General features: G+C 39.8%; 1 protein-coding gene across 3 annotated transcripts in view; it reads left to right on the forward strand.

The window, feature by feature from the left end:
- NETO1 (neuropilin and tolloid like 1) overlaps positions 1-21,430 on the forward strand; it is a 101,648-nt gene extending 80,218 nt beyond the window's left edge. The window contains exons 8-11 of one of the 3 annotated variants that reach the window (XR_015153388.1): positions 15,566-15,679; positions 18,488-18,936; positions 19,909-19,983; positions 21,255-21,430. Coding sequence is in view for 2 of the 3 variants with exons in the window: in XM_086372126.1 (XP_086228252.1) it covers positions 15,566-15,679; positions 18,378-18,936; positions 19,909-19,969 (734 nt within the window). In the remaining variant the exon portion in view is untranslated. Of the gene's footprint in view, positions 1-15,565; positions 15,680-18,377; positions 18,937-19,908; positions 19,984-20,836 lie in introns of all 3 variants that reach the window. The other 2 variants (XM_086372126.1, XM_086372127.1) reach the window with 2 other exon arrangements.
- Positions 21,431-27,061: the final 5,631 nt, after the last annotated feature.

The raw sequence follows: 27,061 nt of genomic DNA on the forward strand, positions 1-27,061 counted from the left end.
ATTCTCTAAGCCAGGCTTCAACAATACATGAACCGTGAACTTCCAGATTTTAAAGCTGGATTTAGAAAAGGAAGAGGAAGCAGAGATCAAATTGCCAATATTCGCTGGATCATCAAAAAAGCAAGAGAGTTCCAGAAAAACATCTACTTCTGCTTTATTGATTATGCCAAAGCCTTTGACTGTGTGGATCACAACAAACTGTGGAAAATTCTGAAAGAGATGGGAATACCAGGCCACCTGACTGGCCTCCTGAGAAATCTGTATGCAGGTCAAGAAGCAACAGTTAGAACTGGACATGAAACAACAGACTGGTTCCAAATCAGGAAAGGAGTACGTCAAGGCTGTATATTGTCACCCTGCTTATTTAACTTTTATGCAGAGTACATCATGAGAAATGCCAGGCTGGAAGAAGCACAAGCTGGAATCAAGATTGCTGGGAGAAATGTCAATAACCTCAGATGTGCAGATGATACCACCCTTATGGCAGAAAGTGAAGAAGAACTAAAGAGCCTCTTGATGAACATTAAAGAGGAGAGTGAAAAAGTTGGCTTAAAACTCAACATCCAGAAAACTAAGGTCATGGCATCTGGTCCCATCAATTCATGGCAAATAGATGGGGAAACAATGGAAACAATGACAGACTTCATTGTTTTGGGTTCCAAAATCACTGGAGATGGTGACTGCAGCCATGAAATTAAAAGACACTTGCTCCTTGGAAGAAAAGCTATAACCTACCTAGACAGCATATTAAAAAGCAGAGACATTACTTTGCCAACAAAGGTCCATCTAGTCAAAGCTATGGTTTTTCCAGTAGTCATGTATGGATGTGAGATTTGGACTATAAAGAAAGCTGAGCGCCGAAGAATTGATGCTTTTGAACTGTGGTGTTGGAGAAGACTCTTGAGAGTCCCTTGGACTGCAAGGAGATCAATCTAGTTCATCCTAAAGGAAATCAGTCCTGAATATTCATTGGAAGGACTGATGCTGAAGCTGAAACTCCAATACTTTGACTACCTAATGCAAAGAACCCACTCATTGGAAAAGACCCTGATGCTGGGAAAGATTGAAGGCAGGAAGAGAAGAGGACAACAGAGGATGAGATGGTTGGATGGCATCACTGACTCTATGGACATGTGTTTGAGTAAGCTCTGGGGTTTGGTAATGGACAGGGAAGCCTGGCATACTGCAGTCCATGGGGTCTCAAAGAGTCGGACATAACTGAGTGACTGAACTGAACTGAACCTCCACCTGATTTACACTTAAATGACTAAGGCTTCTCTGTTCGCTGTCCCCATGGATCCATGTAGGAGACCATCAGTGAAAGATGATTCCGTCATACCAGTGGAGACATTACTGGAGCTGAGAGAGAGCTGGCAGACCTACAGGACAGTTTGCTGAGGGCATCAGGGCAGAGAGGATCCAAATATGACCCTAAAACTTTAGCCTGGAGCTGAGGAGGTGCCATTATTCACATCAGGAGGCTGTGTGAAGGCAGAATTGAGGCAGGGAGTGATTAAGAGGAGTGGGGTGGTAATGTGTTCTGTGAGCCCATCCAGCCATGTACAATTTGAGAAGGTAATTAAGATGCAAAGTGGGGAAGCTATGGAGTCTGAATGCACAAAATAAACCCTTATCTCAGATACAAGTCAGAGCCAGAAGAATGAGCCCCTGAGAATGAAGGCAAACTCAGACTCTTTGGAGAAGAAAATTGCAGCCCACTGCAGTATTCTTGCCTGGAGAATTTCATGGACAGAGGAACCTGGTGTGCTATAGTGCATGGGATCACAAAGAGTCAGACAGGACTGAGTGACTAACGCACACACAAACCCAGATACTCATTTAAGTCTCGGAGACAGAGAGCTTTGGGTGAAGTAGGTGAACAGCTTTACTGCTTTGCCAGGCAAGGGGGCCACAGCAGGCTAATGCCTTCAAAATGTGTCCTGACCTGGAGGGGGAAGTGAGGAGTTTGATTCAAAAAGGGTGTGATCAGCTCATGAACATTGTTCTAATGGGCTGGTGAGGAGTTAAGTGAATATCAGCATCATCAACCTTCCAGTTCCAATCAGTCTGGAGTCGACATGCTGGTAGGCATAGGGGCATCCTGCTGTTAATTTCTCCCACCTGGTGGGGGTTTTAGTATCTGGGAAACAGCTCAGAGATACTGTTAAGTATATCCTTGGAGGGGGAACCTGGACTCTGCCCTTAGGTTGCAACATGTTTCTTCTGACTGTTCCTCTCTTCCCTAATTAGCATCTGTTTAAACCTGCTCCTGGGAACTCAGGGAAGGTCCTGGAGGCTGAATGGAGCCTGTTTCCTGTAATCCAGAAATGGGGGACCGTAAACCCCAATCAGTTTTTAGATGATAAAATGATTTTTTTGAGTTAGTTTTTTTTTTTTAAGTTATTTATTTATTTTTGGCTATGCGGGATCTTTGTTACCTTGAGGGCTTTTCTCTAGTTGTGCTTGGTTGTTCAGTCCTAAGTCGTGTCCAACTCTTTGTGACCCCATAGACCCTCCAGGATCCTCCGTCCATGAGGTTCTCCTGGCAAGAATACTGGAGTGGGTTCTCTGCATCCTCTAAGGACACAATTTGCATTCTCATAGTCATTTACATTACCAACGGTATTCCACAACTTAGCTCAGAGACACTGGAATGAAACCTGAAGGTTGTAGCAAAGGGCACACTGAATAGGAAATTTTTTTTTTTTTGGTGGGGGCGGAGGGGTTGGGCGACTTCAGTTTTTCCCACCAGGAAAAAGGGGAAGAGGTATTCCCACTAGTTTGCACGCTTCTCATTGCGGTGAATTCTCTTTCTGCAACCACAGGCCTAACAGCACAGGCTCGATAATTATGGCGCGTGGGCTTAATTGGTCCTTGCATGTGGGATCTTCCTGGATCAGGGACCGAACCCATGCCTCCTGCATTGGAAGGTGGATTCTTTACCACTGAGCCACCAGGGAAGCCCCAGATGATAAAAATAATTTTTAAAGAAAAATAGGATCAAGCATCACTTCTATTTCCAAGTTTTCTTGATGAAATACAATGTAATTTTGATTTTGAACTGATCTACCAAATGATAGTTTTATTAACCAGAAAGTACAGGTATTTGAAATATCAATGTTTCAGAGAGATATCTGACAGTTTTTATTTGCATTTTGTTTTAATATTCTCTGAGTAGTATTTAGTGGATTTCTGGGCTTGAAAAGAAATGTAGTGGGTGAAGAAAGAAATAACCTGAATAGAATGAACTTTAGTGTTGGTGCGTTAAACAGCAGTTATGAATTAAATATCTTCAGGTTGTGCTAGTGGTAAAGAACCTGCCTGCCAATGCAGGAGGCATAAGAGATGTGGGTTCAGTCCCTGCATCCAGGAAGATGCCCTGGAGAAGGAAATGGCAACCCACTCCAGTGTTCTTGCCTGGAGAATCTCATGGACAGAGGAGTCTGGTAGGCTACAGTCCATGGGGTCTCAAAGAATTGGAAACAACTGAAGCGACTTAGCATGCACCTAATTACAGAATTGGAACAGTACTTAGAGCATGTGACATGATACTGAAAAATGATGACAGACCTATGATTAACACTATAAAATATATGTTTTGTGATTATCATATTTTTAAATAAATTTAATTTGGGGTGTTTGATTGCCCTTCTTCCTCTTGTCCTCCTTTACCTAATTCAGATATGCCAAAAAATTCATTTTGTTGTCTCCTGATCAAGTTTTTATTCCTTAACAATCAGCCATGTATAGATATAAAGGTTATTTGTCTCAGATACATTCATAATATAAGCATCTGGAAAGACTGAATCACTATTTCACCAAAAAATGGTAAATGCTTGCCACCTAATGGTAAGAATGGGAACATAAGAGGATTTAAAAATATCAACAAAAAATAATTTCCAAAAGAAAGAAATGAATTCAGTGAAATATGTAGTTCATTATCTTTGAATATAATAAAATATAAATGTTATATGAAAGCTACTCTTTTACTTCTTAAAATTTGAAAGATAAAATAGACTTGTTTGGATTAACATTTGACTTTTTTTCATGAAAAATCATCAGATTTTCCCAATCATAAAAGTAACTATTTGTGTGTATATGTATATATGAAAAAGTTTCCCAGCAAAACCCAAATATAGCTTATAAATATCCTAGAGGCAATGGCAACCCACTCCAGTACTCTTGCCCGGAAAATCCCATGGATGGAGGAGCCTGGTGGCCTGCAGTCCATAGGGTCTCGAAGAGTCGGGCACGACTGAGCAACTTCACTTTCACTTTTCACTTTCATGCATTGGAGAAGGAAATGGCAACCCACTCCAGTATTCTTGCCTGGAGAATCTCAGGGACAGAAGAGCCTGGTGGGCTGCTGTCTATGGGGTCGCACAGAGTCGGACACGACTGAAGCGACTTAGCAGCAGCAGCAGCAGCAGCAGCAGCAGCAGCAGAGATAGTCATTGCTAGCATTTTAGCTTAATATTTCCAGTAAAGGTTTTCATATATATATTTGCATGTGAGACTATAATTTAAAACAATTTTCATCCTATTTTCCACCCAACTTTATACCTCAGTAGTTTCCCTCCTACTACTCCATGATACCTTAAGAATTAAGAATCCTACCACTATAATGATTTTTGAACATTGGGGCAACACTTGCCAAACTTTTGTTTTTGAGTTTGTGTGTGTATGTGTTGTCTCTTAAGAAGTATACAAATAAAATTGAAGATAGTTGGATTAAACATGGTTAAACATACACTTTTTCGGCAGGGAGGATCACTAGAAGGGTAACGCCAGGAGGTCATCTTGGGATATGGTGCTGTGGTGGATCCTAAAACCAGGGAAACCAGAGTCTCACATGCAGCCACTACCAGCATCTAGGAGGCAGCTGGCCTTAGGTCAGTCACATAGCTTCATTTGCCTTGAACTTCAAGAAGGAGCATTTTGTCTGCAGATAACAGAATATATGGGGCTTCCTTGGTGGCTCAGTGGTAGAGAATCCTCCTGCCAATGCAGGAAACTGCTGTTTGACCCCCGGATCAAGAAGATCCCCTGGAGAAGGAAATGGCAACCCACTCCAGTATTCTCGCCTAGGAAATCTCATGGACAGAGGAGCCTGGCAGGCTACAGTCCATGAGATCGCAAAAGAGTCAGACACAATTTAGCGACTAAACAACAGCAACCTGTCTCCCTGTTCTATAGACGTGGTAACTGAGTGAGTATTGTTGAAAAAAGTGATCTCTCCTTAGGGATTATCACTCCCTAAGTCTGAGTTGCTGCCCTGTCCTCTGTAGTGTTTAGTACTCTACAACCCCAGGACCAAGTGCCTGAAGAAGCACTCTCTAAGCTTCAAGTTCATGGACAATTAACCTGGTCCAAAAGGGTGCTTTACACAATCGTCTTTATCTGTCCATGCAGGAGAGAAGAGGAAACAGTTTGGAAAGACTCAGGGTTAAAATATCCGTTTTCTCTATGTCTAGAAATATCAATCTATGAATGATTAAATCCAGAGCACTGCTGTGCTTACACATAAGGCATCTTTTGGCTCATGGAATATTTCAATACATTCAGTTTCTGGTTTTTCTCAAAAAGAAATACTTAGCGTTAGATTGGATGATAAAATGGTGATGGTTGATAAATCCTTCTGATGAAGTGCAATTGCTACACTCATTATGTCTAAACGTGCTTTTAAATAATTCAGAGACCAAATGCAATGCAAATTCTTTCTTCTGTGTACTTGGGTTTTAGCACCAATATGAGGCTATGTTTGCTATTCTGAAATAGCAACCTAGTCCCAGAAATAAGCATATTTCTGATTGTAGGAACTGCCTTTGTGAAATACTTTGAATTTTGAGGGTTACCTTATTAGCTGCATTATTATGTGTCGAGGGAGTGTGTAATTTCCTCAGTTCTGTCTCGCTGTAGCAAAAATTTGAAGCAACAGGTGAATCGGTGTTACAGCTCAGTTTTATTTAGAAAGCAAAGGAAAATACATCCTCGGGCCATGAGGACAGGCTGACCCAAAAGATTAGAAGAGAAGCCCCTGGCTCAATTTTGGCTCCTCTTTTTATATGTTTTTTTCTTCTCCCCCTGAGCCTGACCTGTATAACCTGGGCTAGCCAGGTGGGCTGTTTGTTCTATCTGAGGTCCTCACTCTGGTTCTCAGACCTTCCTTTGTTCTAGTTTCATGGGCTTTTCCCTTATTTGTGTTCCATTTTGTACTCCTTTTTCCTATTCTAACTACTTAACATTCCCCCCTCAAATGATGGGAGGCCCAATTCTTTGGGAATAGGCACATCAAGGTCTCTCTGGCTCCTTCCTGCTGAACTGGATGGCAAGCATCATTGGACCTCCCCCTCTTGCTAGTCTCAATCCTCAGAGTTCTTATAGTGGTGTCCATCCAAGGGCGAGTGATATTTTCTGTGGTCGGCTGTAGTTTTATATGTCCTTGTTAAACTGGCACTGCACATTGTAGCCTTTTGGCCTGGACAGAGACAAAATGGGTTAGACAATTGATAATATATGGAGCAATCATAAGCAGGATCAATATGGTGATAACAAGGATTAGTAGGGGCATTAACCAACTCCAAATTTCCTCCATGCCAGGAGAAGGATCCCCCAAAAAGAGACAGTAGCCATCCCAAGAACTCTCCAGCTTGTTCTCTGAGGTCCTGTAGGATCTAGAATGTTTTTCTTGAGGACTATGAGACTTTCTTTAACTTAGCTGGAGGTATTTACCCAGAAACAACACATCTCATTCAAGATGGCTCAAGTCCCTCCTTCTTCAGGGATCAGGAGATCTATCTCCTGTCTATTTTGGAGTACAACCCCTGCCAAGCTGTATTGGCTCTTCAGAGCTGTCCTGAGAAATCTTACCCCCAGAAACTTAATTTTGGGGGTGTTCATTAGAATGGTACTCATTTTTAGTCTGAATAGGTATCTGAGATCTCCAGGGCCTCACAGTTGGACTGAGAGCCCTCTTCTGTTTTTTCCCATGGCTTGACTCATGAGTAGTGAATCCAGGAGTTGTGTCCTGGAACCTTGACTGCTGTGAGGGTAGAAAGTATTACAGGGTAGGGGCCCTTCCATGTGGGCTGGAGTGGAGCCTTTGGGGACCCATCTTTCCAGATTTTAATTAGGACTTGAGTCCCTGGAGCATATAGTGGTGGCTCTTCAGAATCTTTAGGGTGCTGGTTGACAAGCATATAAATTGTTGGAATTGTCCGATGGCCCTGGCATAAGACCAGAGGATCTGAGCCTCTGGATCTAGGAAGAAGTCATTGGCATAAACAAAAGGTCTCCCATATAGCATCTCATAAGGACTAAGACCAACCTGTTTCTTAGGGGCACTACGGGTGTGGAGGAGAGCTATTGGTAAAGCCTCCTTCCATCCCAGGGAGGTCTCCCTGGTTATCTTTTTTATCCCTGATTTTAAGAACTGGTTGGCTCTTTCTACTTTTCCTGAAGACCAACACCCCCAGGCACAATGGAAATAATAAGTAATTCCCAATGCTTTAGAGACCCCTTAGGTGACCTTATAAGTAAATGATGTCCCATTGTCACTTTGTAATGACCCAGGCAGACCAAACCTTGTAATGATTTCATGGAGCTTTTTTTTTGTTTGTTTGTTTTTACCACCTCCTCCAGCTTCTCAGTCCAGATGGGAAAGCCTTCAATCCATCCTGTGAATATATCTATCATGACTAATAGGTATTTATACCCTTAAGAAACTAGCCTCTGGGTGAAGTCCATCAGTCAATCCTCTCCTGGGTAGGTCCCACGTCGTTGGATGGGCTGGGGTTTTCGAGCTCCTCAGGGGTTGTTTAATTGGCAAGTGTGACAAGAAGAAACCACTTGCCTTATAGTTGTTTGGAGGCCTGTTCCTCTGAAGGACCTTTCTAGTAATCTTTGGAGTGCCTTCTCCCCTAAATGAGTGGTGGCATGTAGGGAGTTAACTAACTTCTATTGGAGGGTCCAGGCAGAAAAAGGAGTCCTTCCTTTTGGAACCACCCCATATGATCCTCTTGAAGGCCTTCACTCTTAGCTTTAAGAGTCTCACCTTCAGTATATGATGGAGTTTCTGGTAAATTAGTCTCTGGAACTAAGGTGGCAACCCCTATTAGGTCATTGTTCTGTAACGCTGCTCTCTTAGCAGCTTAATCAGCTGGTTGGTTCCCTCGTGCCACTTCATGCTCCCTTTTTAGTGTCCTTTACAGTGGGAGACTGAAACCTCAGTGGGCAGATGAACTGCCTCTAAGAGCCTGAGGATTTGATCACCATATTTGACTGGGGACAGTTGGGTGGCCAAGTGGCCTCTGTCTTTCCAAATAGCTGCATGTGCGTGTAGCACCAGAAAGGCATACTTGGAGTCGGTGTAAATGGCTACTCTTTTTCCTTTTCCCAGCTCTAAAGCTTGAGTCAGGGCCATAAGCTCAGCTAATTGGGCTGAAGTACCTGGTGGCAAAGGCTTAGCCTCTGTGGTCTCTAAATTGGAGACTACTGCATACCCGGCTCTTCTTTTTCCATCTAAGACAAGGCTGCTTCATCAGTGTGCCAGATTTCCTCAGGATTGGTCAGAGGATCTTCTGATAATCCCTCTTGGGGTTTTGTCCAGTGGTCCGAGGTTTCTAGGCAACAGTGAAAGGGGAGAGAGCCCTCGGGGGTAGGCAGGAGGGTGGCTGGGTTAAAAACCTCACAAGTGGATATAGTGAGACCTGGATTTTCCATCAGCTCTACTTGATATCTGAGGCTCCTTTAATCAGACATCCATAAATGGCCTCTCCCATTCAGGAGTTGTTTCACTTGGTGGCTGATAAAAATAGTTAGTTTGCCCCCAAAAGAGAGTTTTAAAGTATCTTCTATCAGGACTGCAATAGGAAAAATCTCTTCCCAATAAGGGAGTAGGACACTCAGGGACCAAGAAACTGATGGGAAAATAGTTGTCCATCCCAGCAACAAAGAAGTGCTCAGATGAATCTTTTTGTAATTGTTTTTCCTGTAGCACTCAAAATGGTACAGGTTTGGGGGGAGAAGGCTGTGAAGCTGGAGGTCAGGAAAGAGTAGGTAGCCCCTGTGTCAACCAAGAAATTTTTGAATCTACCTGCCACATACAGTTGCACTCTTGGCTCCAGTCCTGTTGATGATTATCTGTGACAGGCAGGCTGGCTGGAGCGGGCCCCTTCAGTCCTCTTGAACCATCATGAGGGAAGGCTTGGCACTTGACCTTGAGACTCTTGAGTCCTGAGGCCAGAGTGCCGCCCAAGTCCCAATTAATGGCATTTGTAGCGAGCCGTTTTATGAGACTTGTCATGGTTTTGACACTCTTTGGCCCAATGTCGCGTCTGTCTACAGATTAGGCATTTGCCCTGTGCCTTGTACTTCAAGGACTCGGGGTTTGCCATAGGGCTTCCCTGGAGGGTGGCCAGCATCTGAGCATGACTTGTCTCTTTCCTTCTCTCCTTCTTCTGGGCCTTGGCCTCTCTCTCCTGTTCTCTTTTATAAAAGGTATTGGTGGATATCTGGACTGTCTCATCTGAAAAGGCAGCAGGGTCCTGCTACTGAAGCTGTTGCAACTTTATCCTGATACCTGATGTACATAGGGACAGGAATGTGTCCTTTAAAATCACCTGTCCCTTGTAAGAGTCTAAGTCCAAATTGGTAAACTTTTGGAGGGTCTCTTTTAGACTTTGCAGAAAAGCAATGGGATTCTCGCTGGACTCCTCAGTTATTGCTGAGACCAGGCACAGTCCCAACTAACAGGCCTCCTTCTATTTCCATGGGTGGACTTCCTTAGGGGTGAGTCTTTCTGAAGCTTATCCTACCCAGTATTGTTGCAACCTGAGAGCCGGGCATCCTGAGTCAGGGTGCAGATCCCCAGGTAGGTTGAGGCATGTCGGCCTCCAGAGAATTGATTCCCTGGGCAGGTCGAGGCATGTTGACCTTCTGGGACCCCAGGCTGGTGGATCCCCAAGCAAGCTGAGGCATGCCAACCTCCCAGGGAGCAGATCCCTAGGCAGGTCGAGGCAGGTTGACCTCCTGGGATCCCCAGGCTGGAGTTGGGCATCTCAAAGGTCTCCAGCATGACCAGTGCTGGGAAGAATTAAGGGGTTGTAATCTTAACTCTATGCTGGTTTGTCCACTGCAGATGGGAATAGATACTATGATGTAAAGCAATCCAAGACTGTGCCCTGAGACTGGGAACCTAGTAAAACAGCCATAAGCCTTATCCTGTTATTGCTCTGAGGAAATGTAAGTCACTGTTTTCTTCCCCTAGTCCTCCATAAGAGCAGTTTAGGGTGTTTCCAATGGTAAACATTTTATTGTCATAGATCCACTTTAGGTAATAACAGAAGTAATGACAAAAGAGTGGGTTATCTGGTCCTGTTAGGGGCCTTAAGAGTATTTTAATAATAGTCTGGGTGGAGCAATGTTGCCTACAAGGGGGCAGAGTCCTGGTTGTAGGAGTTATGAAGTGGCTTAAGAACAAATTGATAAGAGGCAACAAACTAGATGTTCCATAAAAGTGGAGTGGAGATTTGATCCAGGGGTATGTCTCCTATGTAACTTTAGGAGAAGCATGGTAAGGATTTGGATCCAAATGGCCTGCAGGGCTAACTCCCCAAATGGCAAACATTATCCCTATAAACCCAGTTGCCCTTGAAGAGATGCCACCAATAGATGGGCTTTTAGCAGGCATTGTGTGCCTGTCATCTGCCCTAGTGGGTTCACTGAGAAATGCTGTTGATGCACATGTCGTAAGAAGCATGGAAGATGAAGGCCTGAATGTCTAGAGAGATTGGATTTTATACGGTATTTCTCTCCCAAGGGCCAGCTATTTTCTGGTTGTCCCTGCAGAAGATTGGAAAGGCAACATTGTGAGCCCAGAAGGGGCTCAGGAAAATAGCATAAAACAGGAGGGAAGGGGGCAGGGCCCAACTTTTTAAAAGTGACAAAGCCCAAGGGCATAACATAAACCAGTTAAAATCAGATGGGTCCAAGATGACTAGTCAAATTCAACTAAACCTTGATCCTCAATCCACAAGCTAAATGACACACCCAGAGGCACCAGCACAGTTCCAAGGCACTGTCAAGAGACTGAGGAGCGGGTGGTTCCCCAATTGTTGGAATGATCCTCCCACTCATTAGCATATGAAATCACCCAGCCCACAGAAACTAACCACATCTTATTCCACAGCCGCTCCCCTCTGTAATGGCCCACACTCTGAGTGTACTTCTCTCTGAATCCAAACAAAGCCATGTCTTACCTATCACTGTGTCTCTCACTGAGTTTTTTTCAATAAGGCATCAAGAGCCTGAGCTTCATTAGGTCCTGAAGCCAGGCACAATGGATTTTGGCCAGTCTCAAGTCCCAGTTGGACATGACTAAGTGACTAAGCATAGCACAGAGTCCCTGCCACGAGGGTTTGAGTCCCAGTCTTAGCTAAATGACTTCAGGTACAACTTTCAGAAATGGAAAGATGATGACTTACCCAATACTTTGTAAGCAGTGGCATAGGTGGAGAGAGGAGCTGAAGGACAGGAGGAGAAAGCAGTGGGAAAAACGTGCTGAGGAATCCCCTTCATAACCTGCCAGAAAATCTGCTAAATACCTGATCTGTGCTCACAGTTTTCATTGGCCTGATCCTTGGAAATAAGTAGATTTCTGATCATAGAAGCTGCCTGTGTGAAATACTTTGAATTTTGAGGATTACTTTATTAGCTGCCACTTTATTATGTGTCGGGGGAGTGTGTAATTTCCTCGGTTCTGTCTCACTGCAGCAAAAATTTGAAGCAATGGATGAATCAGTGTTACAGCTCAGTTTTATTTAGAAAGCAAAGGGAAATACATCCTTGGGCCATGAGGGTGGGACAACCCAAAATTTGCGAAGAGAAGCCCCTGGCTCAATTTTGCCTCCTCTTTTTATATTTTTTCTCCTCCTCCTGAGCCTGCTGTATGTAAACTGGGATAGCCAGGAGGGCTGTTTGTTTTACCTGAGGTCCTCACTCAGGTCCATGGACCTTCCTTTGTTCTATTTTCACGGGCTTTTCCCTCCTTTGTATTTTAGCCACCACCATTTTGGACTTCTTTTTCCTATTCTAACTACCTAACATAAGTAAAACTTGATTTCTTCCAGATAATTTTAGGAAATAAGGGGGTTGGTTTTTTAAGAGACAATCACTTTTGACAATGTATATTGAATTTCCAAGTAGAATAAATCTTCTAAAAATTGATAGAATATGTGCTTTTTCAGCAGTAGTCAGAGAACCAAATGAATGAATGAGATTTAGTTGCTGAGAATATCACAATTTCTATTGTATTTGAAGACTTGGCCTGGAGGGTTAATTCTCCACCAATAATCACACTTGCAAGAATCGTCTCTCTCTGGGATATTCAGAGCTAAATTGGCCAGCTAAACTTTTGTTCACTGATATTAAATTAATTAAAATATCTGTTGATTCTTTACTACAACCCTAGAAATTTTAACCCACCGAAAGTGAAAGTGAAAGTGATGTCGCTCAGTCGTGTCTGACTCTTTGCGACCCCACGGACTGTAGCCTACCATGCTCCTCCATCCATGCGATTTTCCAGGCAAGAGTACTGGAGTGGGTTGCCATTTCCTTCTCCAATTAACCCACTAAGAAATTAAAAATACTTTTTTTTTTTTGTTAAAAAAAAAAAAGCATGTCCATAGCCTTAAAGAACTCATGGGGAAAGATGAAAAACTTATACTAAGTGTTAAACTCTTTTAAAAATTAAAAGTAGAATAGGATTTAAGGCAAAGATAACTTTCTAATAGATTGGAATGATATTTCAAAACTCTATAGATAATTTAATTCTGATTGGATTTGGATAGCAGAGTAGAGATGGAGTTTTTCTAGGACAGAGAGAGAGGGAGGGAACAGTGTGGCCAATGAACCAAAGATCTCAGGAGCATGTGGAGAGCAATGGGAAGTGCTCATGGGCTGAGTGTGTGTATGTCCCCAGACATCCTTGAAGGGACGGTGAGAACATACATTGATTTGGGAGGCAGGAAGGTGCCATTTAGTTTTTTTTTTTTAGCAGGAGGTAAAAATAAGAATCTTTAATGAACTCCTGTGCATTCACATTTTAGATGAGAGAAATGTCCAGACGTACAATATGAAGACAATTCAGAATCCAATTCTATTTTGTTTTTGGTGTCTATGAGACAAAATTCATTTTTGTTCAAGGAGTAGAAGCTATGATCATTTGTTTCTTAGCCACTGCACAGCCTGCTTATTTGTTTGTGTTTGTTGTTTGCCTGTCAGTTCTGTAAATGTTAGTGAAGGTAAGGAAGGAAAAATGAAATAGTAGTGGAATAGTAATTGTTTTGCAAGTGAGGATGGTTTCAATTAACTGGCATATTTGCATAATTATGTCATGTAATGTGTCAGGAATATGATTTATTGACAGTCCTAGATGCCCTGTTCCATTCCCAGTCAAACCACCAATATTTAATGATAACTGACTGACACATTGATGTTTTGTAAGACATTTTTGAGACTCATTAAGTAGCAGAAACAGAAACAACATCGCTTTTGGAGAATTTGGAATCCAAATCTTTAGTGCCCTTACTAAGCTACTGTTCTACCTCACTGGTACAGAATGTGACGCCATCTTTACCTGTAGATTTAAAATTTTAAAAGCAAGCCCATCCTATTTAATAGTAATTCTAATAATTTTTCCACCTCTTTCTGCAAGGTCAAAGCATATTTATGGTCTTTTAAAGGTATTCTTTACTTGATGGATTAGCTGTACTTTCAAAACCACTGCAATTGATCAGGTAGTAAGTGTTTTTTGCATTTTGCAGCTGCTCTAATCTATTTGCAGAAAACTCCTTTTTTGTTCTGTGTACACATTTTGACAACATTCATTATCTGCTAAACAGACCATATTGGTTCTGCAAAATAGTTGACTACAGAAATTCAAATTTGTTCTATACTGAAAAGCAGACTTTTGCAGTAATAGATTGGATCATTACATTTTGCATTATAAAAGCTTTACACCATGTTGAAAGCAGGAGTCAAAGAAAATGTTAAGCCTGATACTTTTCAAAATGACTACTGCATCTGCATCTTTTCTACTCTTTAATACTGTTTTTCAAAATGACAATTACATCTTTTTTATTATTTAACAAGGGATTTAGAGGCAAACCAAGCAGAAGGAAGAAGAAACTCTCCTGGGATCTTGGATGAGGGGGACAGCAGGGGGGGTGGGGAAGGGCTTGGAGAGTCAGAGGAATGCCTAGTTCAAGTTATGTTGCTTTTGATTTTCAAGACTTGATCATTTAAAGAAAGTATTCCTCTGGGAACGTTAAAATATTTTAACTTACCTTATGTAAAACATTTTCCCAACAATTTTGATTAATATAGAAAACACATTTAAAGAAGATAACTTTCCTTAAAAAAAAACCCACAACATGTGGTTTTGAAGGTGAAGATTATAATATGACTGCACTGCTTAGATAATACTGATCACTGATAAAAACTTTACTGATTGATGAACCACTGTAAATTTTGTGTTTTGAATCTAATGGATTTTTCTGGGGATACCTGTCCTGAAAATGGTTATGGAACTATTATTGACAAAAATAAACACTAAAACTACATTTTATGAGATGTGGATGATTAAAAAGGCAAAAACAAAAATTACTTTATAGCCCTGTCTGTAATTCATAGTGTAGTATTACTCTAGAGATTTGTTATAAGTAACCAATTATTATATAATGAAAGAAATGTATTTTTGTAATATTGAAGTCATATCTAACATTAGAATTTGTTTTATTAGACTCATCACTAGTTCTTGTATTTTTATAACCAAGTTACATAATTCTTAGAGTTCTTACTTTATCCAACGTGAATTATAATCTGGAGATCATTGGCCATCGTACCTAAAGTTAGTAGAATGTGTGAAATATAGGCCAAGTAGACTAATTTCATTACCATATTACATGCTAAATGTCAGTGAGAATGATATGTATTTTTCTTATGTTGTTCAAGATAAATTTTCCCTTGTTCTGAATTTCCATGATATTCGTTGCTTCTTTTGTATGCTTAAATAATATCATAGGGTTTGGTTTAGTATATAGTTTCTTCATTAGTATTTTGTAAGCATACACTTTCCAAAGTATTTCAATATTTCCATTAAACTAAAAATTTTTTGAACAGGATAGTTAAATTTATACATACAGAATTTCAGTGTAAAACATAATGTTATGCATGTGGTCATCAGTGAAGTTTCACTAACTAAATGCACAGTTAAAAAAAAAAAAAGAACTCACATTGATAAAGTGCTTCATTTTTATGATGGAAAACCTCCTGTGCCAGTTTTATAAGCTGAACACATCTAGAAGAATGCCAGCTCTGTTAGTAGCACAAGAAATAATTACCGCTATGGCAACACTTCTGCGAATGGAATGTTGTTCTTATCATTTATCTCAACTTGATGGCAAATTATCATACTAATCTTTTTTGTTTCTAGGTTTGTGATGTGAGTGCTTTACAACTGAACATCAGTTAAAACTGTTTCCTTCATTTTTTTCTTCTCTTTTAGCTCCCTGTGAAGGCAATACTTTCTTCTGCCACAGTAACATGTGTATTAACAATACGTTGGTATGCAATGGACTCCAGAACTGTGTGTACCCTTGGGATGAAAATCATTGTAAAGGTAATCATGAGTCCCTGGACTTGGCAAAATCTCTCTATCTGTAGTGTGGGAAGAAGCTTATCCAACGTTTGTATGCATCAGTCGATCTTAAAAATAGATTGTATATTGGCTTTACCAACTTCCTATATGTTTTAGAATTGATTTGTAGGCTTTTTTCTTGGCTTTTATTCTTGTTGTTTTTGCATTCCTTAACACACAATGAACTGTCTTTTACACTTGAATGGGCTTCCCTGGTGGCTCAGATGGTAAAGAATCTGCCTTCAATGCGGGAGACCCAGGTTCGATCCCTGGAAAGGGAAGATCCCCTGGAGAAGGGAATGGCTACCCTCTCCAGTATTCTTGCCTGGAGACTCCCATGGACAGAGATGCTCATTGGCTAATCGCCCTTCTGGAGCTGCAGCACCATGGACTGGCCACTGGAGCTTCTCAAGCCAAGTTGGGATTCCTATCAGAAGCTCCCTCGTCAGTGGCTACACCTCTCCATCAACCCCAGTCTGTCTTCACGGGACATTGTGCATATACTCTAGAGGTGAAAGTGTATCCAAGGAACCTTAGGGCCCTCAGGTACCTAAAGCCGCTTACCTCGACTTCAGTTTTCCTACTGAAATGCTTTGTTTCCTTTCCAATGAGAATATCTTCCTTTGATCCAGCCTCCTTCTCTGGCCTGTACACAAAGGTTTGTTTACATAAAGAGCTGAGACTGAAGCTCCAGTATTTTGGCCACCTGATGTGAGAAACTGACTCACTGGAAAAGACCCTGATACTGGGAAAAATTGAGGGCAGGAGAAGAAGGGGGTGACAGAGGATGAGATGGTTAGATGGCATCACCGACTCAATAGCCATGAATTTGAGCAAACTCCGGGAGATGGTGAAGGACAGGGAAGCCTGGCATGCTGCAGTCCATGGGGTCTTGGAGTCAGACACAACTTAGCAACTGAATAACAAAACTCTTGGCTTGGTTATGAATGATGCAATTTTGGTTAAGTTCAAAGTACCACATACCCTCTTCTGTTCAGATCTTATATTCACCAATTTGCAAAGGAAAAAAAAAAAAAAAAAAACAAGCAAATAACTGTCCATACTTAAAGTCCAGTGTGTGTGTGCACACTCAGTTGCTCAGTTGTGGCTGACTCTTTTTCAACCCCAGGGACTGTAGCCCACCAGGCTCCTCTGTCCATGGCATTTCCCAGGCAAGAATACTGGAGCAGGTTGCCACTTCCTCCACAAGGGATCTTCCCAACCCAGGGATTGAACCTGCATCTCTTGCATCTCCTGCAATGGGAGGTGGATTCTTTACTACTATGCCACCCGGGCAGCCCTAAAGTCCAATATCTTCTATTAAAATATTGAAGCAGAGAGCCATTACCACAGTACCTATTGCTCACAGAATCAACAAGAAAAGCAGACCTGGCAACAGTTATTTAGAGGACGTGGGCAATGATCCGTGTTGTGTCCAAGGAACCACTTTGGAATGGAAGGGGGTTAAATGTTTTGTGAAGACCCTCATGCAGCACTGTTAGAGACTGGCTTTACTTGGTTAAAGCGGATTTGTTGCCATGGTTCTTGTGGCCCACCTCTCTCCAGGGCACCGCCACTCTCTGTGCACTGATGGGAAGGGTGGGATGGAGGCAGGGACAGCGCCTCACTTCTCTGGGAGGAACACTCCTGCTTTATGAATCAGGCCCTGGCTGAGGATGGTGACCGCTGGTCTTCTCAGCTTGCCCTTTCAGATAGTTTCATGCTGTGAGTGAGATGGGGCGCGTGTGATTGGAGCCTGGTGTGCTCAACCTGCTGTCCAGGTGTAGAACTTCTATCCTACCAGTGGGGCCTTGGACGGAGGAGGGGAAGGCCCAGCATTGGCCCCCCACTCCTGCCTGGAATGGAGAATCTGCAGGATGGATCTCGGGGGTTGAAAAGAGAGTAGAGAAATGCTGGTGGCTTGCCCTTGCTGGTGGGGTGGGGGGTGCTGTACCTCCAAACTGGGGCCAATAGGGAGAGAAACCATCAGGACGAACTGAGGGTGGAGGAGCTCAAAGGCCACAAGCTCTCCCTGTTCTTAAAGAAATTTAGTAGATTTTCTTGAACGTATGTACCTCTGTTTGCTGTATGCCATTCAATTTCCATAAACTTTAAATGTTACTTTAAAAATTTTTGCCAAAACTGTTTCACTGGGGAAAAGACCCACAGAAATCCTCATGCCAGCATTCCAGAAGTGTCTGTCTTAAAGTGTAATCATAACCTTTTGATATCAGAAAACTGTGAGTTCAGTTATCCACATCAAGAATAAATACAAAACAATATAGGTATGTTCATGTTCCCATGGTGGCATGTGTGAGTTTTCTTACACCAATGAGAAGAAAAAGAATGTACTGTTTTTTTTTAACATGACCAGCTGATTTCCAGATTTTATCCTAAAGGTTTTATGAGACCTTCTCCAAAACATATATTACATTTAAGGGAGCGATGCTGTGCAATGGCGGGGTTGGAGGTGGTGGCTGTTTCTGAGGCTAGCAGATAGGGCTCTTGTGAAATTCTTTGTGTCTTTTAAAGACTTGTTTTACATTTAAGACAGTGAAAATTTTTACGCTCAGCCTATTTCATCTTGAAGTTCTCCATGTACGCTTTGACTGCCATATTAATGCGTGGTGGGTTGTTTCTTGTTTTGTTTGTTTGTTGTTTTCGCTTCCTGGACCTGTAGAAAAGAGGAAGGCCGGGCTGCTGGACCAGCTGACCAACACCAGCGGGACGGTCATTGGCGTGACTTCCTGCATTGTGATCATCCTTATTATCATTTCTGTCATTGTGCAGATCAAACAGCCTCGTAAAAAATATGTCCAAAGGAAATCGGACTTTGACCAGACAGTTTTCCAGGAGGTGTTTGAGCCTCCTCACTATGAGCTGTGCACCCTCAGAGGGACGGGAGCCACAGCTGACTTTGCCGATGTGGCCGACGACTTTGAAAACTACCATAAACTGAGGAGGTCCTCTTCCAAATGCATTCACGACCATCACTGTGGTTCACAACTGTCCAGTGCGAAAGGCAGCCGCAGCAACCTCAGCACGAGAGATGCTTCTGTCTTGACCGAGATGCCCCCACAGCCCATCAAACCCCTCATCCCGCCCATGAACAGAAGGAACATCCTCGTCATGAAACACAACTACTCCCAGGAGGCTGCCGACGCCTGTGACATCGACGAGATCGAGGAGGTGCCCACCACGAGTCACAGGCTGTCCCGCCACGAGAAAGCCGTCCAGCGGTCAGTATCTATAGATTTTTTGATGACAAGTATAACCTGAAGACTGAGATGCTTCCAGCATACCGTGTTCTAGTTTGTCTTCCCATTTCAGTCTCTCTTTCGTTCATGACAAACCGTAGTATTTCAGAGTTTGCCTCTTCTTTTCCTTGTTTCCCTGCTATCTATACTTTTCCTAAATCCCATTTAGGTACATATAGGTGTGCTTACACAGACCAAAGAGATTTTGTTTATTTCTATACGTATATAATATTTATTTCTATAAAAGATCTGGTGTTAACTTATATTGCAGATTTATATGGCTAATTTTCTTCCATGTGGTGATAAAGGTTGCTCTCATCAATATTTCTATATTTTAAGATGTGAGATGATATTTGGAATTAATTGCCTTACCAAGGTGGTTAACCCATCTTGCTGAACAATTTTAATGTAAAAATAACATATTTTGCAATATAATGCATTATATTTTTGGTATGAACATTAAAATACTTTTTCCCACATACCACATAATACTTATATTACAAATTGTGTTTGATAGTGCGGTATGCTAAAACCTTAAACATTTATATTTAATTGTGGCAAGGATTAGTAAAAACATTTTCCTTTTGATATGAAGACAATATTATCTATATTGTATTATGAGCCCCCAAATTAATAAAAGTCTTGAGGAAAGAAAATTTAAACTTAGAAAAATAGAAGTGATTTTAAATCCCCAAATCCAATCTACTTTTGTTTTGCTCTGCATGTTTACTAGCATTTAGTTTGTTTTATAAAAGTTTATACTTCCTCCATTCATTATATAACCTCAGAAACCTAGTTTTAGTTGATTAGCTATTTTTGCATGCTGATGGGAAAAAAAATCTATTTCCACACTTTTATGAATTTTTAGGAATGCTTTTAAGTAAATATTTGTGTGCATATTTATTTTTTTGTGAAAATATTACTTTGTTGAATGAAATAGCCATAACATTCCAGGTTCTGCCTCATTGGGTCTCTAAGCAAACATGAATCTGAATACAACACAACTAGGGTCTAAAAAGAAAATTCAAGGTAAGCAAGTGCCCTTGGCTCCTTCTCCCACTTTGTTGTATTCCGTTTTGTTTCGTTGCAGTCGTCTTGCGGTTTTTTTAGGGAATGTGCTATCTACTCATTATTTCCTGAGATATGTGTTTCATAACATTTCATGATTCGAAACATACTGGATTCAATGCTGATGGATGGATGATTCTTAGTAGACGTAACTTTAAAATACATGTTAAGATTCTTACCATCAAGCATTAGACTACAATGTAATTTAAAAGGATGTTAAGAAATTAAACTTTATATGCTTTAACTTAAAGATACAAAAATTGGTGAACTCTTAAAAGAAATATCAAAAGAAATCCAAGGTTCTCGTAGTTAAAGAATTGAATACTGTCTCAATATAACTGAAGTCAACATATAAAACTGGCAATAATTGTATTAATTTGGCAATATCTACTCAAAACGCATACACTATTTGGTGGTACTGATACAATTTGCACACTCTTATTTTTGCATGAATATGTAGCTTATTTCATCCAAATTAAATGCAGCATGTTATGTCAAATTTTATAATATAAAATTTGAATGCTTGATAATGTAAAACTTTCCATAAATATCAGTCGTCTCTGTGTACATCTATTTTTGTTATCAGGTAACATAATGGCTTTATTTTTAGCACTTAATAGTCTATGTCTCTATTAGACTAATTTGTCTCCAGTTACATTTACTTGACAGTTAATCTCTTCAAAGCTCTTCAGACCTATCAACTATTCTTGAATTAGGTGAATGCTTTCCTGTGCTCTATGTTACCTTGATAAATTGGTGGATTTGTGCGCATATTTCATTGGGAGAAAATGTTTTAACTGTGTTTTATTTTCAGAGAAGAACTATTTATACAAACATGGGGACTGTGAAAAGGAAATTCTATAGTGAATTGTGAAAAGTGGACATATTTCTAAATTCATTCCACTGCCTTTATCCAAACTTAAGAATTACAGACATTTGTTATTACTTCGGCAAGACCTCCCCGCTGCACAATGATATGTTCATTTCGTAATTTGGTTGCAGGCCACCAAGTGCTCCTTAGTTTTTAAATACATTTTGAGATTTACTGGAAACTTGAAGAAGAAATTAGTTCCTGATTGAGACTATCCCAACTTTATTTTTCCTGTGGGTTTCACTTTGTTTCTATGTTGCTTTCTGTCTTTGTTAGATGATTGTACATTGTGTGATATGTGAAAAAGCCCCACAATTTTGGATGAACTTTGTGTTACATGTACATTGTTTTCATTATGTAGACTGCTTGAGAATAGTGCGTTCCTGAGTGATTTTGAACATGCTACAGTGAAAAGTGAAAATATGGACCATGGAAACACCAGCTAGAGGTTTTATGGACTATAAACATCTGTTGTTGTAATATCATTAAATGCAGCCAAAAGTACTAAGTAAAATTACTAGATTGCAATAAGAAAAATCTCAATTTTTTTTTTGTCTTTCCTATATACCCCCATTTCCTTTTTTTTTTTTTTTTTAAACCAAAGGAAGATTCCAAGTTTCAGAAATAGTTTTGAAGTCAGGTATTTTACCATTCATACCCTTTAATAGAAATGATTTTTGATTAAGCATTTAGCAATATGATTGATTGGCAGTTTAAGAAAATACCCTGCATGTCAGTACTGGATATTTGAGTTGGAAAAATGTTCTTTTTATTAGACACGCTGTAAAAAGCATGCATTCTCTAATACTGCTTCCATTTCCTGTGTCACATGCTTGCTCTTGTAACTTTTTATATAAAGATATATAAAAATGTATAATAATTTTCTAACTTGAGTTAAGAGAAATGCTTTCTTCTATTAGAGTGATAGAAGCTGACTTACGTAAGTACACGCTTTATATCAATTCTTCCCACCTTTTAGACTACAGGAGGTCCTTAAGAATTAAGGCATACTTCTTTCAAATTTGACTTTGAAAACTTTATGGAATATGGTCCCCTTTTAGAAAAGAAACTTTTTTTTTCTTAATACTTTAAAATCACAAGCCCCATATGACCCAAAATTACACAATTCTGAGTTTTCCTTATACTCAGGCACATATATAAATCCTAAAAGCTTACTAATTATGATGTTTAACATAAATAAAATAATATTATAATATATTTAATTGCTTTTGAATTATATATACATTCTATACTTTGATTTAGTGAGTGGGTAATTTTAAAATATTGAATGTGTATTCTTAGAAAATAATTTATAAAAACCAGATTACTATAAATCTGCTTAATAGCATTTCCAAAACTGCTGAATTCTACAGAATTTTGTCCTTCAATGGCAAAGCTGTCTAGTCTATCACAATTCCAACCAGGTAACACAAGCAAGCTCTACGAACTCAGTAGATGAATTTACTCACATACATCCCTGTTGGGAATTCTGTGTTACAGAAACAAATAAATGGGAAAGAAAAAATTATGAAAAGAAAATTAATTATGATAGCAATTCTGAGTAGTCTGTATTTTAAAAAAATATCAGTCCACAGAAATAATCACTTCATGAATTTGATAAACTGGTGAATAGAAAAGCTGTGTAGAACATTATAAAGAAAGATTATTTTTATTGTTTTGCTACAGATTTTATACACATTATGTTAAAATTTAGTCTTTTTTAATTTGACTTGACTAATTCTTTTATTATTATGCTTATTTTCATGCCCTTTTTATTTCAAAGTTAATGCATCCAGAGATCTGTTCTTAAGTGATTGGCTATATTTTAAATTATTCTCTCTGTTGTTGTTGTTCAGTCGCTAAGTCATGTCTGACCTCTTTGCGACCCCAAGGACTGCAGCATGCTAGGCCCCTTTGTCCTTCACCATCTCCTGGAGTTTGCTCAAACTCATGCCCATTGAGTCTATTTAAAAATCTCTATTTAGAAATATTATCTCTATTTAAAAATTGTCATAAGATCCTATACACTTTGAATGAATAATCTCAAAAAGGATGGTGTACATGTGAACCACTTACTTTTCACTGTCCCTTGAAATATCCACAGGACTTTTCTCTCTAGTTCTTCCTAAAGAAGCAGGATGCTTCCGATCTGCTGATTCACGGCTGAAAGGAGATTTACACCATAAATCAAGAACTTACAAAACAAATCCAACTGCATTAGGTGTAATGATGAAGATAGATGGCTTACATATATTTAACACACAACAGCTCTATAGAAAGCAAAAATATTTCAAATGAAGATAGGCCTCTCCAGTGGTAACACTAAAAATGTCTAAGTATGGGCATTGCCTGATGATTCGAGAAGGTAGTGATGAGTCTGAGGAAGGGACCTGGAGGCACCTGTTGTCCCTGCTGTAAATCTAGATGCTGGACCCTGAGAGTGCGGCGGCTCCACAATGCCTGAGAGTCCCCTGCGGGAAGGTCTTTAAAAGTCAGCATTAAAATTTTACCAGCATATGTATTAGCTATATCAGACCATATCATCTGAATATCAACCTTTGATTTAAATTCAAATGGGGAGACATATGTAGATAAGGAAAGGGATATTTTGAGACTTTCAAGATGTTTCAAATCAAGTTATTTTAATAAAGATACATTTTTGATAAAGCAAATTCAAATATTACTTGTATGACTGCTTTATTAATCCCATAAGATAATTTTCTGATAGCATATTCACACACCACATTCATTCATTTGAAAATAGCTGTTTCAGTTTCAATTCTCTACGTTTGAATTCACTTTCAAAATCTGGGAGGCATATCATGGTTGTGTGCAACACCTCTGAAACCCTGAATGAAGGTTTTTTTAACTTCTGTCCAAATGCATTTTAGTTGCCTAATTCAAGTCTAGTGTGCTGATTTGGAAATACAATTTTCTGCACTTGATTTTATACATATGCCATTTTTACATATCATATTGGAGAATAATCATATGTAATGTTTGATTTGTCATAATTAAATTCCATTTGATTAGAGAATTAAAGTGTGGCTATAAACCTAATTAGAGAGGTACGAATAATAAACTCAACCTGCTTCAGACTTCAAACTTATGAGAGCTGGTTCCCAGAAGGCTCTTACTACTGCACCAGCGTGATTGTTAAGTTAAACCATTTATTTTTGTCCACAGTTGTGCAGCCAGCATGTTCTTGTTTATCCCCAGCTTCTACCACCTCCCCATACTCTAAAGCATTGTCATTTTACATTGGCTCATTCTTTGGAAAAATAAAGAAAAATTTGCCCTCCTCTTAATAGACACAGATCTAGACACAAAATGTAAAAGTGGCCAGAAAACACAACATATAAACTATTTAAAATAAAAATTTCCTTTTATATCACATTATAAAATTTGTGCTTTCCATTCGTTTTCTCATGGGCTAAGTTTAACATAGCCAGTGTTTTTTGAGCCTGTATAAACTGTGTGCCAGGACTCTTCCTAAGTGCTTTGGGGACAACAAGAAAAGGTGGCGAGCTGACAAGGAACAAAATTATGGAGGCTTAGAGAGGAAAGTGTTCTTAGAGGAGGTCAGTAAGGAAAATGAAGTTCAAAATTATTTGCTAAGCTTTCCATTAGAAAAGCTAATTAGTTACTTCCTGCTAATCTGGCATGGAAGATGAAATATATTCAACTGTCAGGAGTGTACAATACAAAGAGTGTTTTATAATAAAGACATTATTAGCACAGATATGGAGGTAGGATATATTCTCAAGGAGAGAAGAGAGGTTTAATGAATAGTTGCTTTTCTAAGCAGATCTTGAAGATTGAGGACTGTGGCCAAGTAGTATATCAGGGAGATTTCCACCTAGAGAAATCAGAGTAGAGAACAGTCTCCCAAGGCCATGGAACTGAGTTGGCTGGAACAGAGGATTAGACTGAAGGAATAATAGTCAATACAGTTGAAAGAGCAAAATTGCATTTACATCTTGATTTCTAGAGTGCAGGTAATGCCATCCAAGGGATTTCACATTTCATTCTCAGGATTTCAAGATCTCAGCAAAGTTTGGCTGAAAAATTGTACTTGAAGTAGAATCCTTTGACAGCACTGTATTACCTAAACTGAACAAAACTGCAATAAGTAGAGGAAATCAGAAGAGCACAGAAACAAGATACTAAAAAGAACAACTAGTGGATGGTTAGATACCTAGAAATATCTGTCTTGTTTTCTGTTTGTTTTCTACCATTTTTTTAATTATTTCAAGATTATGGTTGGGTAACTAGTCAAGATAATAAGTGTTACATGCTAAGCACCATTCTGAAAGTTTTCCATGTGTTTATTCCTTTAGTCATCTTAGCAATTCTATGATTACTACTAACAATACTTGTTATGGTTGTTCTTGTTGTTGTCAAAAATTCCATTGTACATATGAAGAAACTGCAAAGAGTTTTGGTGGCTTTTCTAGGATTACACAATAAGGAATGAAATATCCAGGTCTGAACTCAAGCTGATTAACCCTAGAATCAGCCATCAGTCCTCACTGATGTGAATACAACCCTTTAATATTCAATATAGTATGTTTCACTGAAATAAGTTGATGCTTAATCACAAAAATCCCATGCTTTTGTGTTTTCTCAGCTGTAAAAATATGTATTATAGTAACTTCTCTCCATCCTATTGCTCTTGAGGACCAAATGACAATGCATTGGAAGATACTTTTTATACCCTATAACACATTATAAATAAATCATTTTTCCTAAATTATGTGTAAACTTCATTTCCTAGTCAGCATGGAACAAATGCATCATCTACATGGAGCAGTTATGAAAAATAACTCCCGGCCTCCTCTTGTCCACAGTGAAATGTATGACTTCTGGAACCCACCAATTTTTTATTTCACCCAAGTGAGATTTTCTCCAGTGCTTATATTATTGCATCATCTTACTGAACAGCATTGTGCTCCAGAGCTTAACAAGTACAAACAGAAACGCCAACACTTGACTGAAAATTCTGGTTTTCAGTCCCAGACAATAGTTCGGTATACATTTGCATGATAGCTTGAGAGCAGGATAAGCAAGCATATAGCTAACTAGATAGGTAACTTCAGTCTCGTAATCATTATTGTTGTTCAATCATTAAGTCATGTCCGGCTCTTTGCAACTCCACAAACTGCAGCACACCAGGCTTCCCTGTCCTTCACCACCTCCCAGAGTTTGCTCAAACTCATGTCCATTGAGTCGGTGATGCCATCCAATTAACTCATCCTCTGTCACCCCCTTCTCCTCTTGCCTTCGATCTTACCCAGCACCAGGGTCTTTTCCACTGAGTCGGCTTATTGCATCAGGTGGCCAAATTATGGTATAAAAATGTGGTATGATGCAATGAAAATAGCTTTTCAGCAGAATAAATTCAAATTCAAATATTAGTTTCACTTCGTATTTTTCATGCGCCCTTATGTTGTTGGAATTCTCTGAGCTTCACTTTCTTTATCTGTAAAATACAAAGTCTGTACCTAATGAAGAAATTTGCTACAAAAATTCGAGATGACACTGTCTATAAATAAACAATGTGAAATGGTGGTAGCAGTATGGGAGCTCTGGTTTTCACATGTGTGTCTAACCAGTTTGTCCCACAGAGTGGGGAAAATGTCAACTCTGTGGCCCATGTTTATCCACCTGTGAACCAGGCATTGCTGACAAAGAAGGAGCTCTCCAGCACTGTGATCAACCTGGGATTTAGACAACTCAGGAGTAGACCTCACCTTTCATCAGTTTGGGAGGGCTTCTTAGGACAGGACCAAATGGAAGGACTGTAGGGGTGAGTAGCTGGGGGAGAAGGAGATCAGCCTTTACCTCTTAGCTATTAATTTGCCACCATCTGTCATAACTGAGGTTGGTACTGGAAGAGACATAGCACAGGTGTGCTACTAATGATGTATAATTGAGAATTGTTATTTCTAGAACATAAGGATTTAAATGTAGGTATCAGGAATGGGCAATTTGGGTATCCTTCAAAATAGCTGTTAAGTGCACAGTCAGTATGACTCTGTTTGAAGGAGCAGATGTGTACAAAAGTTACATTTAAATTAATCCTTTCTTTACTTGGCACAGAAGCAATGTCCTGACCTGTCACTTGGCTTCTATTTATTAGCCCTTCCTTCTAGAAACTATGGTCCT

Source organism: Bos grunniens, chromosome 24, assembly GCF_055505025.1.
Source record: "Bos grunniens cultivar Pamir isolate PY7600 chromosome 24, Bosgru_T2T1.0, whole genome shotgun sequence".
NCBI lineage: Eukaryota > Metazoa > Chordata > Mammalia > Artiodactyla > Bovidae > Bos > Bos grunniens.